General features: G+C 40.5%; 1 protein-coding gene across 2 annotated transcripts in view; it reads right to left on the bottom strand.

Moving 5' to 3' along the window:
* Positions 1-17166, bottom strand: part of UBN2 (ubinuclein 2) — a 48319-nt gene extending 31153 nt beyond the window's left edge. The window contains exons 1-3 of one of the 2 annotated variants that reach the window (XM_074539464.1): positions 16593-17166; positions 12405-12494; positions 6637-6738 (exon numbers count right to left, since the gene is read on the bottom strand). In XM_074539464.1, the coding sequence (XP_074395565.1) occupies positions 6637-6738; positions 12405-12494; positions 16593-17012 (612 nt within the window). In that variant the 5' untranslated portion in view covers positions 17013-17166. Of the gene's footprint in view, positions 1-6636; positions 6739-12404; positions 12498-16592 lie in introns of both variants that reach the window. The other variant, XM_005488713.4, reaches the window with a different exon arrangement.
* Between the last annotated feature and the right edge of the window lie 2 nt (positions 17167-17168).

Below are 17168 nucleotides of genomic sequence, written 5' to 3' on the forward strand. Positions count from 1 at the left end.
GGTGCAAACATGGCCAAATGGTTTAACAGATGTAGCTTGTTATTATTTGTTGTACAACAGATAATACTTAGCTAAAAGATAAGCAGGGATAATTTCTGGACCTTGCTTAGTTTATTTTTGAGGTAGGTCTAACCAGCTTGGGGTGGAAGGAACTGTTTCTGTTTTGATACTGATCATGAGTAGCCCACTGAATAAAGGCCAAGCTACTGATGTCCAATACAGCTCCTCCAGTGAAATGGACTAAACATCTACACACTTCACTACACACTTCAGATACTTCAAAAATACAGAGTTGATTGATCTCTATGCTTCTTCAAGATGCAAAGAACTGAAATGCACTCTTTGGCTTTAGCATCCTTCAAGGTTGAGTTTTCAAAAAACTACATAACTATCTTTCTAAAAACTACAGTATAATAGAACCTACAAGGAAATCTTGAACAAGATTAAGGGGAAGCAATGCATTGCTTTGCTAATCCAAGGAAACACCAAAAAGCAAGCACAAAGAGCTTTCCTGTGATAAAGAAGGTTTCTCTTCCAAAATGCACAGGTAGGTTGGCAGGTTAGTTTGTTTTTCTTTTAACTCTGGGGAAAAGGAGAGCTGGCAGAGCACAAAAGAAAAAAGCATAAGAGACTATGGAAGATATAATATCTAGCCCAGGGTAGTTTCATAGGAGTATCCTAGTTTAGTAGTCAAGATATCATAATCCATCAGCCTACCTGAGCACTTTGAGAGAAGTACCAATACACATCTACTCTCCTGTTTTGTTCCCATCTCAACCAACACCTTTCTACCTTTCCACCAGCCATCAGAGCTATGCTATTAGATAAAGTGACCTTCACTTCACAGAGATTCCATTCTTCTCACCTTGAAAACATTTCAACCAAAGTTACAAAATGTATGACCAGCCATGTGACCACTTTGATCTGTGCAACTCAATTCTTTCAGAGCTTGAGCTCTGACCTGACCCACAATGAAAATCTAGTTCAGTGTTAAATAATTATGTAACATATTACTTAATCTCTCCAGGTTTAATGTTACAGAACTACCAGAAAGTTCTACAGAAAAGAAGTTATACTTTCCTTTTCCCCTCATTTAACACAAAGAGCAGATTTTCCATATATGACACTTAAGACAAATGCTCTTATCAAAGATCTGTTATTCTGGCACGTTATAAACCTCCCTTTGTATAACATTAGTAATCATATTGTTTGTGTATTTTTTGGGAAACACTTAGGTTCATTGTACTGCTTAAACAAATCCATCTACGTAAATAGCTGATCCTAGGCTATGTTCTACCCCTCTAGCAGCTCAGATTACTTTGAAAAGTGATTTTGTGCTCTTCAAAAAATTAAGTCTAGCAAAATACAGGATGCTGCTACAACCATTATAATTTCCTTCTCCTACCAATTTAAAGAGTGGTACTACACAGGCCAGGTACAAGTCTCAGGTGTTTTCAGGAACCTATGCAGGTGCTGAATTTTCAATTCATTCAGTTTATTCTTATTCCTCTCTAAAGAAGGGTATGCCTTTTTGCAGAAGGAGCACAAAAACGTTATTACTGCTTCAACAAACACCAGATGTGTTCTGCAAATTCAACTACCTTTGTTCCTCTAGCCATTTTGCTTCTTGTACCTGCTTAGTTCTTGCATCTGTACCTATTGGTTTGATACTCCCCTTTATACCTAGATGTATTTTGGGGTGAGGAGGATAAAAAGCAAAGAATCTCCATGTTGAAGCTTGTTGTGGTGTGTTTTTAGCTTCCGGGTCCCTTTCTCAGGTGTGCCAATATTCCCTTCTCCTTTCCCCCTCGCCCCTTGCTGAGTGTGCCCTGTCAATCAGGCTAACATACCAGCAAGGCGTCGTGTGGTTGGTCGATTTCAAAGGATGCTCCTCAGGCCTGGGGAACATTGGCCTGTATAGGTGTCCCTAGTCCCTTGAGACCCTGCCCCTTTCACCTGGTTGGTAGCTCACCTGTCCCCTCCCCTTCCCCTGTCCCCAAGCTTTAAAGGTTAATGAGACCATGAGGCCTCCATTCTGTTGGCAGCAGTTGCCCTGGTTCAGACCTCTGTAACCATGGAATAAACATCTGGATATAACCCTCCAGCAGAATCCTCTCCTTTTTCTCTTCACCATCGCCAGAAGCTCTCTCTCCTGAGGTAAACGGAGTCCCTGACAAGCCTGGACTTGTTCAGTGCCCCGCTGCACTCTCCAGCAGCCAAGGTATCTCTGGGGTAAAGCACCACAGTGCTGCCTTTGGCCCAGCAGCGAGGGTCAGAACTGGCCCAGGCACCATCTAACTGGTAATATTGGGATTCATATTCCAATAGAAGCTTGTGCTTGTAGTCACTGGAAGGCACAGGATATGTCGGGGGCCAGCTGGCAGTGTCCCCAGAAGACACGCGGGAAGCGCGCACGGCGCATTATTAAAGGTGACACCGCGCACTGGGCTAAGGGAGCGCCATTCCCCAAACACACAACTTCCAAGCCTGGCCAAAGTGACAATGAACAAGGAAGACAGTACTAATACAAACACACCAATCCAGAGCCAGTAAGACACTTGGAAAGTGAACCTCTTAAAAACAGAAGCTTTAATGCACCCTCCTGTATTCAGCACGGATGAGGTCTGTGACTGAGGTCTACAAAGGCAGCCTTTTCCACATGAAAAATGCCACAGTGTACAACTTCTCTCACTACACCATGACAGTATTTTTAATAATGGAACCTATGGAGTGTTTTTCTGTAAAAGCCTCTAACATTTGCAGGTTGGTATCTTGGTTGTTTTGTTAGAATTTTTTAAGAGACAGTAATCTTTTTAAAACAACAATCCTTTCCATTGTTAGCATAAAACAAGTTCCTTAGAGTAGGAAGAATGAGAGAACAGCACCAAGCTGGCCTAAAACTACATCTGGCCCAGAACCTCACAAAAATGGTAAAAATTTCCATTAACACACTGAGCTGCTATTCCCTGAATAGATACTGTTCTTGCTGGGAAAAAGTTACTAAGATATTCAAAAGTTTTGTCCAAGATAACTTACAGATAACACATCAGCTTCAAGTTCTAGGGGCAAGCCAGGGTAGGAGAGAAGAGGATATTAAATCTACCACACCTTTTTAAGTTTGGAGAATACAAGATGAGGACAAATTTATCATAGAAACACGTGAAAACTGTGTTTCATGACATGGAATTTTTGCAGAGACCAAGCCCTTAAATTATGGAAAGTATTCTAGGGAACCCAGATAGAAACAAAGCAATGCTTTTAACAGTGTGTCCAGAATTACTAAAACCAACACAAAACCTTTGAAAGGTTTTCTTTAAAGATGATCTGAGCTCTTGAGATGTAGCTAAAGAAAAAGATCTTCCTTTTAGCTGAAGTACTGTTTTGGAGAATGAAAATTCATGTATGAGAAACCATTGATACACTGGTTTTCTCTAGCAACCAGCACAGGACTTTTTACAGCAGTGTTTAGAGGGCTACTATGGAACTATGAATATAACAGACTAGGTCAAATATTTACACAGGGGCCTGGGTGTCTGAAGAACTGAACTGCCTGCTTCCCACTGCTCTTGGCATTCACATTTAGCTTCAATTCCTGCCAGTGTAGCTATCTAGTACCACTGCTTCAAAAGACACTGCTTATAGATTTGTAGGTCAATAGTTCTTTTTCTACATTCATCTACTTGAAATGAGGGAAGTCTTTGCCTTGGATATCCAAGCCTTGTTACCTTCAAGTAAGAGAAAACAGCATACACTTTCATTAACACTATGCATGATTTTAAATTCCCTCTTCTGTATTGCATAATAGAAAGCTCAGAAAGCACTGTGTTCCCTTGCAAGTCTCTACCTATATAAAGCTTACATTGCCAGGAAAATATTCAACCAACCAAATAATCAGAGGTCATCACAAGAGCAAGTAATCAGCCTGATCTGGCGGGACATGCATGTGTGTGCAGGAAAAATAGAGTGGGTGAAAAATTCTACAGGAATTCCACTTCATAAAGAATGTAGTTCTGGGCAGCTTACACTACAGCAAAACCTATTTTCAACATTAAAGCAGTGGAAACACTGAGGAGGGGCAGCTTTCTTCACAGGTTGTGGACATTTTGTATAGGTCCATTAAGATAAGCAAAGATTAGGACTTGCCATCAGGCTAACCCCTATAGAGGGGTTAGAAACAACAGTAGGTCACTTGTGATTTTCTTTTTTTACTGGAATTATCACAATCCACTGACTACAGTGAAAATGCTCAACTCAAGAATAGCTGCTCACATAGATTTCCTGCTTGCCTGCAAATGCATTTACCTCAAAATCTGTTTTTAAAAGGAAAGTATCTCTAAAGCTATGGAATAAATCTGTTTCAGTGCCAAAGAGCTCAGTATTTCTTTCACAACTATGATAAAAAAAAAAAGGACTAAAATTCTGAGGAAGCTTTCAAATTTTTTTTTCTGGGATAGAGACAAGCTAATCCTGGAGCAATTAAGGAAGCACTCATATTCACTTTTCAAGTGTTTGTGCCCAGGATATTATAACTTTTCATGTGTAAGAAAGTGTGTCCTCTAAGAAGTAGTCCAGGGCCTGGCTCTAACACATCTCAGGGTACACAGCAATTTCATAGCTGGCCATACAAAAGACAAGCATGCCAGACATGTGGAATTTCTTTCTGAACACTTCTCTTGTATCCAAGGCAGAATGATGGAATTAGAGGTTTTGTTGAACTTCCAACTCCTACATTACAGAACCCTTAAGCTCTGCAACAACAACATGGACTGCAGCTGGCCCACTATGTATTTTTTTTCTTTTCTATATAAACATGGGGATAAAAGCAAAACAAAGATGGTTTCTCACTAGTCTGTATTTGTAAGGCAGACATGAGGCGTAATGATTTTTTGAGGAGAGCAATCTTTAGAGAATATACCATTTCTCCCCAATAGCTTCTACAGCTAGCACATGATGCAAGCATCTGGTCCTCCAACAACTGACTTTTGTACATTTTGCAAGGACTCTGGCAAGAGACAGAAGTAAATGCTCCTGCAAATCTACCAGACCTGCTGCTGGTATCACCACCAGTGCTGGAAGGAGGCACAGTATGCTAAGTATCAATACACCAGACTCATACTATGACAGAGACCTGTGTTGTGAGTGCTGCCAGTGCTCCAAATCTCCTATTAGATCTGTGATAGGCCACAGTGAATCCAGGAAAACCTAGCTAGAACTTGTGTTGGGTACCATTACATTTTAAAAGCAAAGATGATGAACTTAAGCAACAGTGAGAAACCAGATTAACCTATAGGCTCAAGTGGTTTCTCAGCAGAAATTAAGCACATCTGTTCCTTCCAAGCTGGAGAGCTGAATCTGACCTTTGGAAAAGACATATGAAGGCTCAGACCCCAATACTGCTCCAGCAGTACAACCAGAAGTTGTGAGATAATGATAAAACAGTTTAATATTGGCAGGTTCAAGTTTCTAGACAATGAAAAATGACTAACAAATTACAATAAGCACTTTACAGCAAGGTCTCTCCACACAACTTCAGACCCGCTTCAAAAACTACCAATGCACACAGATAAGCTCAGCCTGCTATGCACTGTGGTTTACTGCTCAATTTCTGCTGAAAAAATTATCAGCTCTGCAGACACTTTCTGTGTACCTCACACAAGTCATAGGATCACTCACTGCAACATTTATGTGCTAGAAACTTCACAGCTCAGCTTACAGTTCTTTTCTGTAAAGTTTTAGATTTTAAATGAAGGCTTGACATAATGTATGCTAAGCAATGCACTTATGTGTTTTTCTTACTCTTTTCTCTCAACTCCTTTTCATAATCTTTCCTCTCCCACTCAATTCTAGCCCACTTCTTCTCACAGCAGATCACCGCTGTTTTGTCCAGTGTCACTCAGCACTGGAGGAAACTGAAGGCTGGCAAGTGACAGCTCTTACTTTTGGTTTTTTTTTTACTTGACTAAACTATACACATACTTCTTTCTGACATTTGATAAGGAAGTATTACAGGAGGTTTCTGAGCTTTTAGATAATCCACTTTTTTCCCCAGGCTTTTTTCTCATTTGTGTAATTTCATACATCACCTCCAGGATATCTTCAAATGCCCTCTTCTAAACGTTCTGATATCCCTGATACTGCCTGAACCAAACTAATACCTTTTTCTTTTACTTGAATATGTGTTTTCATGTCTAAAAAATATTCAGACAAAGCAAGCAGTAATATCCTGCTGTTTAACCTGTTTTTAAATAACCATCCTATTTGTACTGGTTTTTAAGAGAAGAATAGCCTCATGATCTAAAGCAGGAAATCTAATGCCAGTAACCCACTACTAATCCAGAGAGCTAGTACAAGAAACTAAACAGAGCAAGTGTCATTTGAGTCAACAGTAAATGAAGCACACAAAAATATTTTGATTTCTAAAGCTGGAAAATTATTTGATCTAGGAATAGCTTTCTTAATTCTTTGGTGCATACTATCTTGAGTAAGACTACAAATACAGTAATTCAGCGGTCTCCCAAAGTAGCATGGCCTTTACATTCACAAGAGGTCCAAAGTATTTTCCCTTACCTTTGTTCTGTATGGAAAAGATAAAGCACTGCCTCGTGGCTTCCTGCTGCTGTGCTGAGGGTCACTTACCGCTTCAGAGTTATCGATGAAAGGGTCCGTCTCGTCGTAGCCGTAGCCGATGTCGATCAGATCCTGCAGGCGATCTTTCCGATGCTTGTGGGGCTTGCCACCCTGGAGACAAAGCAAGTGTTACACCACTTAGAAAACATGAAAGCAGTGCTCTAAAGCCTACAAAGCATAAGGCATTGGAGGAATGGTCATTCAAGGAATTAGCAGTTTTGCTTTCTGGAATGCTTCCTTGAAGATGGTCTAGATGGCTGATGAAAACTTCCACACAGACACGTTCTGGCAAATGAGCCTCACCAGTATCATCCCTGAAAGGCAGCCACTAGCAAGCTTCTTCTGCAAGGCCAAGGTCTTCCTCACATTTCTTATTTAGAGAGGTTTTCCTGTCCTATGTATATTGTATATAGTGACTGGACTGCTAATGATAGAAGGGTTGGGATAATTGAGAGAGTGTTAAGTTTTTCAGTGTCATTACAAGGGAAAATAATGATAGCTTAGAGTTCATTTAAGTGTTTCCCTACACAAGATGGATTAATTCTCTATTGCACATAAAAAGTTGAGTTTTAAAAAACATAAAATGTTTCCTGGGTATTAAAGCCAGAAGCTGCATTACAAACTATGGATGGATTAACTTAGCTCCAGGAGCTAGTAAAATTAATTTTAATCTGCAAGTATTCTTTTCATGTGGAAATTTAATTGTTTAGTCAAATAAAGACTCACAGCTAGCTCAAATATTCAGGAAATCTAAACTTAAAAACTTAAGGTTACACAAAAATCTTCTTAGGATATAAGGCCTAGTTTTCTTGCTCACATATACTGTCAAAATAATCAATAAAAGTCTTAAAAGATCAAAATCCCAAAAAAGCTCTGCCTTCATTTAAATGGTAACTCCCATGTATTCAAGACTTGCTCCTGAAACTTCTCTGCTTGCACCCTACAGCTCTGAGCATTCTTAGAGCAAGTCAGTCTTTCTAGGTGTGACATCCAAAAACCGCAGTCCATTGGTTACTATGAGAATGCAGCCACTGCCCAAAGGCGGTTTCACCCCCGCACAGTGGGGTTTATCAGTGGTGTAAGCATCTCAACACTCCATTTTAACAAGATTTTGAGAACATGCAAGTTTGTCACAAGGTAAAGCATGGGCTCTTGCAAGCAAACAGTGCATCTCTCACATATACTTAAACAAATGCAGTAGTCCTAGGAGAAAAACCTCAAAAGTAAGTTCAGCTTTTAATTCACATTTCCAAACTACATTCCAAACTAAGTATTCCTATCATCTCCTACAATCACTCATCTGGAAAAACATCTGAATGACTGCAAAGTTCCAAAACATGCAGTACTTTTTTTTTAAAAAAAAGAAAGTTTACATTAGATAGATGAGAGAAGAAAAAGTAAGTTAGAAAAAGGCAGCACTTAAGAATTCTGATTAAATTCCAGGGCAAAAGCTTATGATGAAAATTCATGATTCTGATTCAGGTGCCAGCAGGCTAAGAATGCTTCATGAACCATATCTCACCTGTACTGAAGTCACTAATGTGTAATGCAATCTATCTCTGTACTACATATATCTTGCTAGTAACCATCAACATCCTTGTTTGCAAGTCTAAAATCTTTTTGCAGCAATGGTTATCCTCTGATTCTATGATTTCAGTATAATGAAAGGGCAATAAAAAAAATTTAATTTCCAATACATTCTGACTGTCAGAAAACCAGATAAAGAACAAAGTAGCAACAAAAAAAAAAGTCTTAAAATAGCTGAATGAACAAAAGCAGTCTTAAAATACAACCTGCATTCAGACATAAGAAAATATCTGAACCACTGTGTGTAATTAAGAGATTTTCCTTCAGGCCTGGCTCTACCCAGTTCTGTTTAAGGATCTGTGCTGAGATTTCACATGATCAAGATGTTAAGGACGCAAGAGTGCAGCAGAAGAATGAAGGGATTATCTGTGTCAGTGTCCACCACGCAGCACTTCAGGGAACTTTTATGACTGCAGCTTTCCTCCAACCTTTTTGTCCTAGAACATAAGTAGTCACAATACTAGAGCAAATTAAGGTGCCTGGCTCCTGAAGCTGCAAATCCTACTCATGCAAGTATTCAGAAAAGCCAAAGATGACTTTAAGACATCAACTGTGTCATTAAACCTTGCATTTAAATAACCTTTGCCCAACAGGACTAGAAGGTAGGTGGAAAAATAAAATGCCAATACCTGAAGAATTTTGAAGAGAAGAATTTATAAACCAGTAAACCTGGTCTTTAAGGTGGATATGTTAATAAAAGCTATAAACAACAGAACCCAGGCACAAGAATATACAGAGCAGGAAGAAATGCTGGTAGAAGAAAGCATTTCAAATGCTTTAGAAGTGTTTCAAACATCTTTAAAAACAAGAAACTATCACTAGATAAGGAAGGTCCACTTAAACTGATGTCTGATCTACAGCTAGGAAAGAAAAGGTAAGAATAGGTATCTCATTTTGGCAGAGAGTGATCAGCAAAATTATTATGGAATATGCATTCATTCCTTTAGAAGCAACAGAGCAGGTGAAGAGTTGGGAAGGACAGAGGTCTGAGATGACAATTTACTGAGGAAAGTAAAGCAAAATGAAAACAACTGAAGAATCACCAAAGACCTTACAGGTGCTCTGAATTTAGTATGATAAACAGGCAGTTAAATTCAGCATCAATAGAGCAAGATAAGCCACATAATGTAAGTACAACCTAAGCAAAAAACCTAAAAAAACAAACAGCATGCTGCAAATTTGTTATGCTGCTCAGGAACCACTGGAGTTGCAAGGCACAGTTCAGACATTTGCTTCATCAAGAATGATCAAAAAAAATGAGTTGGGACTTAAAAACAAAATGGAACAGAGAACCAAACCAGAAGTCATCATTATAACACTGAAATATCAGGCATCATACCATTAATATCCTTCCATTAAAAAAAACCAATTAGAACAAAAAACAGAACAGTAAGCCAACAAGGACATTTAAAGATAAAAAACACCAATGTTAAGACACCACAGCTGGAGAACTAAAGGGCTGGATTTAGATGATAACATCAAAATCACATGCAACGTGCAGAAGAACTGGAAGTGTTTCTCTGTTTTTTACGATACAGAAACTATGGAACACTACGAGATCTCATCAGGTTTAAACACAGCATGTTTTTATGGGACAGTCACCGTGATACTCCAGTGCTGTGGAACGCAGAAATACGGTCACAATCTGGTAGATTTCTGGCAGAAAGCTTTAAAAAGAGTAAACATGTGACCTTTGGCTTTGAGAGAAATTAAGATACAACACAGGCTGCCAGACAGGCACAGTGCAGTAATATCAATGAACACTTGGTCTATTATACATTCAAGTATGAGATTCCACTAGTGTCAGAGACTAGGCTACCATCCATTAGATGGATCTTCATTTTGATCCAAGAAAAGCTCTTACATCTGTACAATACTGTCCAAGGTTCAGTATGTGTTCACAACAGTATTTGATTTTATCTAGAAAGTAACAGCAATCAAAACAATGAAAATGGGAACCCTTCAGAGCAGATTTTTCATGCTGATGTTTAGTATGTGCAGCAATTACAGGAGAGTTCTGAATAATCAGGTAAAAAATGGTACTTCATGCATTTTGTTTTACAAGGACTTTTTCATAGGCCTCTCTTAGTATCTGCAAAATATATCAAACAATGTACTGATTTGGTTATGAGTACAGCAATTTATCTAAAAAGCAGTAAAAAGTCTTCAAGGCAGACTGCTTTTGATGCATCAAATTTTCCAGAAGTAATGTCATATGTTATAATTAAAACCAATGTTTGACTCCATTTTAAACAGATATCTTAGATAAGTAATGCCTAATTAGAGGAGGATACAGCACTTCTGCAAACCTGAAAAAAACCCTTTATTTTTTTCTCATACTACCACTGATTTCATTTACAGTAAAGCACTGTTAAGGAGTGTTACAGTGTAACTCCAGCTCAGAAGAGTATCCTGCAGCTGGTCATTCACTTGAGGAGAATGGGAATCTATTACACGGGATCCCTGCTCCAACTGAAGCTATGCAGGGAATGTCTCACCACAAGAGGCAGAAGATGGCTGGATGCTGTCAGAACATGAGCAATTGTACTGGGTCAGCGTTTAGAGATACAATTCCTCTGAGCATGGATGGCAAGAAGAGACTGATGGCTTTACATTGGAAGAGAAAGGACAGGGAGTTTCTAACAGAAGCAATCTTAATCCCTCATCACTGTTCATGCTTAGTGAAGTACCTAGAACCTAGTAAGTGCTTCTTTCCATAGAGGACATTCCCTTTCATGGGGTTGGAAGGGACAAAAGGCAAGTCAGAGAATGAAAGGCAAGGAATCAGAAGTGCAAGTAGTAAAGAAGATGCAAATGCACCACAAATTTAAACTGTTGAAAATTGTAATTTTTTGTTACCTACTGCTTTCTAATGGTTAAAAGTACCTATTCGCCCCTTTCTGTGACTACTGAACACTGAACTGTGGTTTCTTAAGTCTAATAAAATGTTTTGCCCATATATGTACAGGTTCAGCTTTGACGGATGCATAAACATATATGTAAAATTAGATTACTTTCACTACCACTCCCTCCTACATATATTGCTTTACATACTTCCATTAACTTTCAACAACTGTAGTTAAGCAACTTGTTTCAGATGTTATAAAATCCTTACCATTTTAATAGCAGAAATGAGTTTTCTAAAAAAGTGTGACTGAAACATTTTTCTCTCACATTCAAAAAATTATTTATAATTCAAATTAAAACAGCATTTTGGAACAGCCTTCTTAATTCATATTGGGTTCTCTCAATCTCTCCAAAAGATGAGAATAATTCTTTTCAGTTTAAGAGCTGATTTTGTTATCTATCACAGCTAGCATGCCTTGAAGTAGTAATTACTTCTACAGACTATACAGACTGAGCACTTAGAAAAATCTGCCTTTGCCAGAAAAAAAAATCCAAGTAAGTCAGACAAAAAAGATTTTAATATGTATATTAACAGCAAAAGATACAAATGACTGCTCTTGTTTCCCTTCTTTATTACTGAGGTGTTCATTCGTAATCCGGAATATCAACATGCCTCAGCATGATGATGAGCTCTGATTGCCAGCTCAGACTTAATCACCCAACCCTACCCATATGAATTCTTAAAGGCCTGTTTGGGTGTGGTTTTTGTCAACATTTTCTGATTTCTACCTTCATTTACTAGTGAAAGGCTCTTTATGTTGCTAGCTAGTGTTGTTCAAGTCACTCACACTACACTCTGCAGAGCCAGCAGAGTATCTTCAGGCAGTTGGCAGCTACCAGACATTCATCGAGCAATGACTTACTGTTTAACAAATAACTTCCTATGGAAACATTCCAAACTAGTCAGGACATCAAGATTCATCAGTATTTAGCCCAAAGAGAAGACCTCTTCAATAATACACAACAGCATTAGATAAAAATTTTTTCCTCCAGCCCAGTGCAGAGCATGAATATTGACCACATCTATTACCAAGATTATTCTTTTCCAAGAATAGCTTCAAAGGCTACAACATCTATAGACAAATCTATTTAGCAGACTTGTCTGATAAGCTTGTGGCAGCTTCAAGGTGCTTAAATGAAATACTGTGAGACAATCAATCATCGCTGAAATGTACAGAATTCATCTGACACTACATCAGCAACCTTATTCAAGGAAAAAACCACCAACATAATCTGTTATCACTATTAAATACTTGAATTTTTAACAAAGTGCAGTAACTCACGTATTTTGCCTCAAACTTCTTGGCAAGCATTTCTACTTCATGGCGCTCACGTTGTTCATCGTTATATGGATCCTCTGAATGAACCGATTTCTTCTGAAAAATGCAAAAGTTACACATTCATTCCATAAGAAACAGAGTGCATCTCAAAACCTATTAAATGTCAGAAAACAATGCTCTGATGACTAAGTAGTCAGAATTTATACTTAATCTCTAAAAATCACTCAGGTCTTTGAATTGCCATCTAGCTACCTTTCTTCTGATGACAACAAAAGCAGAAAATTAAGATACTCAGATTTGTATTTTCCCAAGCATTCCACGACAATCTCAACTATAAGTCTAAGCATAAGAGAGAATTATTTTTTTTTTTTTAGAAAAAATTCTCTCTAATCACAACTCCTTTTTGCCTCTTCTTCCACTCACTGGCCCCTCTAACAGCTGTTGTGATTCTTCCATATAACAGACAGGATGTACATGATGTGTTAACCCGGAAGGAAGTAGCCAGAAGACTAAATAGCTCAGTAAATTATAACCATAATTAATATAAGCCTTTTATCTAAAGAAAAAAATTACAGTGCAAGAGTTAATTTAAGTAATCATAACTATGATACCCACAAAAGAGATTTCATATTCCAGCTATACATACAAGGAGGGAGTAGCCCCTTACTTTTTGATGTTTTTTAGAAAAGAGTTTTTCAGTGAGACAAAGTCAATGAACAGAGTATACATAGTGCTTTTGGGTTTTTTTTTACTAAGTGATGGCAGAAAAACAGGGCTGTCCTTCAAACTGGAGTTCACATAAATACAGTAATTGCCAGAAGGAGGAAGGTACTAGGATGCTAAAATATGGTGGAATGGAATTCTATTTTGCAGAACTTTATGGATGGCAACTGATTTTACTGCACATGGACTACTCACCAATGAATAAATGAAGATTTATGAAGAATAAAAAAAACAAGTTCAGAAAAGCAAGACCTTTCCTCCATAGTTTAAGAAGCCAGAATATTGAATAAATGGTGACCAAACCAGCTCATTAGCATCAAGACCAATGTAATGAGGAAGGTAAGCTAAGCAAAACTGCAAACACCACATAATTACAATACATTTTCCAGACTGAGTATTTGGAGAAAAAATTAATAGAGGCTATAGTTACTCCTAAAACATAAATTAAAGCCACTTACTTATTTCCTGCAGGCATAATTAAATACAAAATACTGCTCAATTCATGAAACATCATTTCCTCTACTTTTAGCTGGGAAAACGTATTCCTCATCTTCTGCTAGGCATATGTGGCTTTTTTCTAACTGTGAAAGGAGACAAGATTGAGCCTAAAGTTCAATGAAACTTAATCCTTAAGTGTTAACTTGCCTCTCTCCATCAAACTTTCAAAGCTGAGTAGCAATTTATTTAGTTAAGCAGTACTGAGAACTGAAATTCAAGCAAATTTTAGTTTGACTGTTTCTAAGGGAAGGATGGCTCTTGAACTAAGACATTACTCCTTCAGCACCTTTGGAGCCTGTTCAACAGAGGCCAGCTTGAGCTTCTGGCTCACCCACTTTGACTTGGGTTTTATGCACCAAACCTCAGACACCCCAAAAGAAACTGGAGCACACTTTCACTTCTGCCAGCATTTAAGAGGCAAATAAACCCTTCAACCACACAAACTTATTACTCACATTCAAAACTTGACATAATTCCTCCCAGAAGATGAACTCTACAAACAACCCTATCAAAGGATGTTCTCTTTATCAAGGCAAAAAAGGACAAGGACAGCACAAGTGTTTAAAATAAACACTTCCACTAGCTTCTGATTCAGCATAGGAACCTAAATTTGGAATTAAAAAAAGACTGAAGTTGCACTGCCAAATCAGTTTTGGGATTCTCTATCACTTCATTATTATATAACTACTATTATCATGGCCTATTAAAGCCATATTTGAAGTTATGCCTATGCACCAGTGCTTGCCTTCCTTTGGAAAGCTTTTCTTGGTTGCTACAGTTCCCACAAGAATACGACAAGATAGAAAGAGAAGCTCCTGACTTTGTAATGTTAAATTGTAATGGGAAATGTTATAAAAAAGTTGAGCAACTTTTTATAAGGGAGGAGTCAACAATAGCTTCCAGAAAACCAAATGAATCTTCACCTCTACAAAAAATTGCATAGTAAAGTATCTGAACTGTTAATTTTAAATTGAAACATTATTAAAACAACAAATTTTGAAATCTAAAACTCCACTTAAAACCACAAAATTAACTACCAGCTAGTGACTACCTATCTTGAAAAAGCAAATTTCAAGATTTTAAATCTTCCCTAATATTAGAGTAGCTTTTCCAGGTTCTACCATATAACAAACAAGAAATTAAACTGACAGGCCAAGTATACATCAGGTTTTAAGCATGAGTAAAAGTTCAGAATCACTTTAAAAACAGTTTATGACACTGTTTTCATAGTAAATCAGCTGACTATTCCACAACCCAGTAACAGAAGTGCCATTATGATCCATTCATTTTAATTTGGACTCTAAGGAGCTGAAACATATACAAAGTTTCTTATAAAGCACTAGTATCACTGCCTCTACCGTAAAAGCAGTTTCTGATCCCAGTTGTACCAAAATCCCCTAAGTCTATGCTCTCCCACCCCCAGAAGACATGGAATTTGCATCAGAACTATATCAGAAAGAGCCTGTTTCCCCTGAGTGTGTGATTAGGATACTGGCACCCTTCAGAATAAAAGGCAGCTATGGAACTGGGAACTGCCAAAGGGAAAAGCCAGCCTTCAAGTACTGAACCACTTCTAAACACTAACACAATTTTCACCTTCACAGAACTGCTCAGAAAGACTGCACTTCAGAGAGCAGCATGATTATGCTACGCTAATTCTGAGGAGTCATAACTGGCACTGTTTGCCCACAACAGCTGTAGGACAGGATGAACAGAAGGAACCTTTTAACTTGCATGACAAGATCTGAGGGATTAAAATCAGACACTGATTTTTCTGCCTTCCACACTTGAACACAATCCAGTGTGCATATTCCTCCTACAGCAGAAAAAGTGAGCAGCTTGCTAAGTATAGCTACAGCACCGTCATCTCCTACGAACACTTTGGTGCAGAAGAAAAGTATTAACCATATTCAAGTTTGTCCTGGATGTAAAAATCCCATGGCAGTATCTGCACTGGTATTTGATACTTGCTTTTATCACCAGATCTACCACAACCTTCTAAGTAGCAGTTACTTGCTCTCTGCTTTTTCCAGTAAGAGACAAGCTTTCTCTAAAACTGTGCACTGGATTAAAGTGAAGCCACAACTATTTAAATCAAGTACAACTTCACTCAACTAAGTACAACTAAGAATGAGCAGCTCAAGTGTAACCAGCTTAAGGACATGCGTCTCTCCTTCCTACTTGGAACAGTGGGCCCTGTTGATTGGCTAACACTGCTTGCTTCCTAAACTCTGCAGAAGCTTTATCCTTAAAAAAACAAAGTAGTGCAAGTATCAAACACTTTCTGCTTGGGAGGAACAAGAAAGGAAGAACACTGGTTTTTTTCCTTGAATTAAGTTCTCAACACTTACAGGTGTGGTTACCTGTTCAATATTAACTCTCATTTATCCCGGTCTCCTCCAAGACTACAAAAACTCCTCTCCAGGTCTGCTAATGATCACTTCCCTGCTTCTCGAGCCTTATAGCAGAGCCGGGCTTTCTTTATTTACGTGCACACAGCCTAGGGCAACCCGGAATACCGACCGGCGTGGCCAGAGTTTCGTTCAGCTGCCGGTAAAGGGCTCCCAGGAAGGGAGGATGCAACACCTCTCGGGGCAGGGAAGGGGAGCGGCAGGGAGGTGAGCCGGGGTAAGCGGGACACAAGACAGTGGCGCCCCTTCGCCTCAGCCCGCAGGAGAAGCCAGGAGCCCTTGGCCAGCTGAGGGACAAGTGGGAAGCCTCCCCTTCCCCCCACGGGCACGGGCACAGGCGCAGCCTCAGCACCAGGAGGAGCCCGCAGCGACGGCACGGCAGCCGGACATCCCTCCAGGACGCCGCCCCTCCCGCCGTACCGGGACCACCCCCGAGCAGCAAGGGGTAACCGGTAACACCGTCGGCAATGCCGGGGCCGCCGGCAGCCGAGAGGAGGAGGAGGAAGCCCGGCGGGGTCCGTGCCGGCGGGAGGGGAGGGAAGAAGGGGAAGTCCCGTACCCGCGAGTCCCCGCACAGCAGCAGCTCCGGGTAGCTGAACTCCACGCAGCCCTCCTCGGTGGGGTCCTTCAGCACCACCTCCAGGCGGACCGTCTGGCGGAGCGGGAGCGCCTCCCGCGGCGGCGGCGGCTCCTGCCGCCCGCTCTGGCGCGGCGGTGGCGGCAGCGGCGGTGGCTCGGGCCGTGGGGGCTCCCGCTGCGGCGGCTGCTCGGGCCGGCCGGGGTCGCGGGGCGGCTCCGGGCGGGCAGCGCTGTCGCCGGGCGGCTCGTGCGGCGGCGGCTCCGGCGGTGGCGCCTCACGGCCCGCCGGAGGTGGCTCCGGGTCGCGGCCCGTCGGCTCTCGATCCAGCGCCGGGCTCTCGCCCTCGCGGCGCCGCACGGGTGACAGGCTAATGAACGGCACCCGGCGAGGCTCCGCCATCCTCCGCCGCCGCCCCCCCCCGCCCGCCGTCCGCCGGCCCCCGCCTCACACGTTCGGTGACACCGCTCTCCGCGCTCCCTCCCACCGGCCCCGGCTCCTCCCTCTCCCCGCTCCGCCGCCCGGTCGGAGCTACCCCTACGTTCTCCTCGCCGCCCC

Source organism: Zonotrichia albicollis, chromosome 4 (assembly GCF_047830755.1).
Source record: "Zonotrichia albicollis isolate bZonAlb1 chromosome 4, bZonAlb1.hap1, whole genome shotgun sequence".
Classification (NCBI taxonomy): domain Eukaryota; kingdom Metazoa; phylum Chordata; class Aves; order Passeriformes; family Passerellidae; genus Zonotrichia; species Zonotrichia albicollis.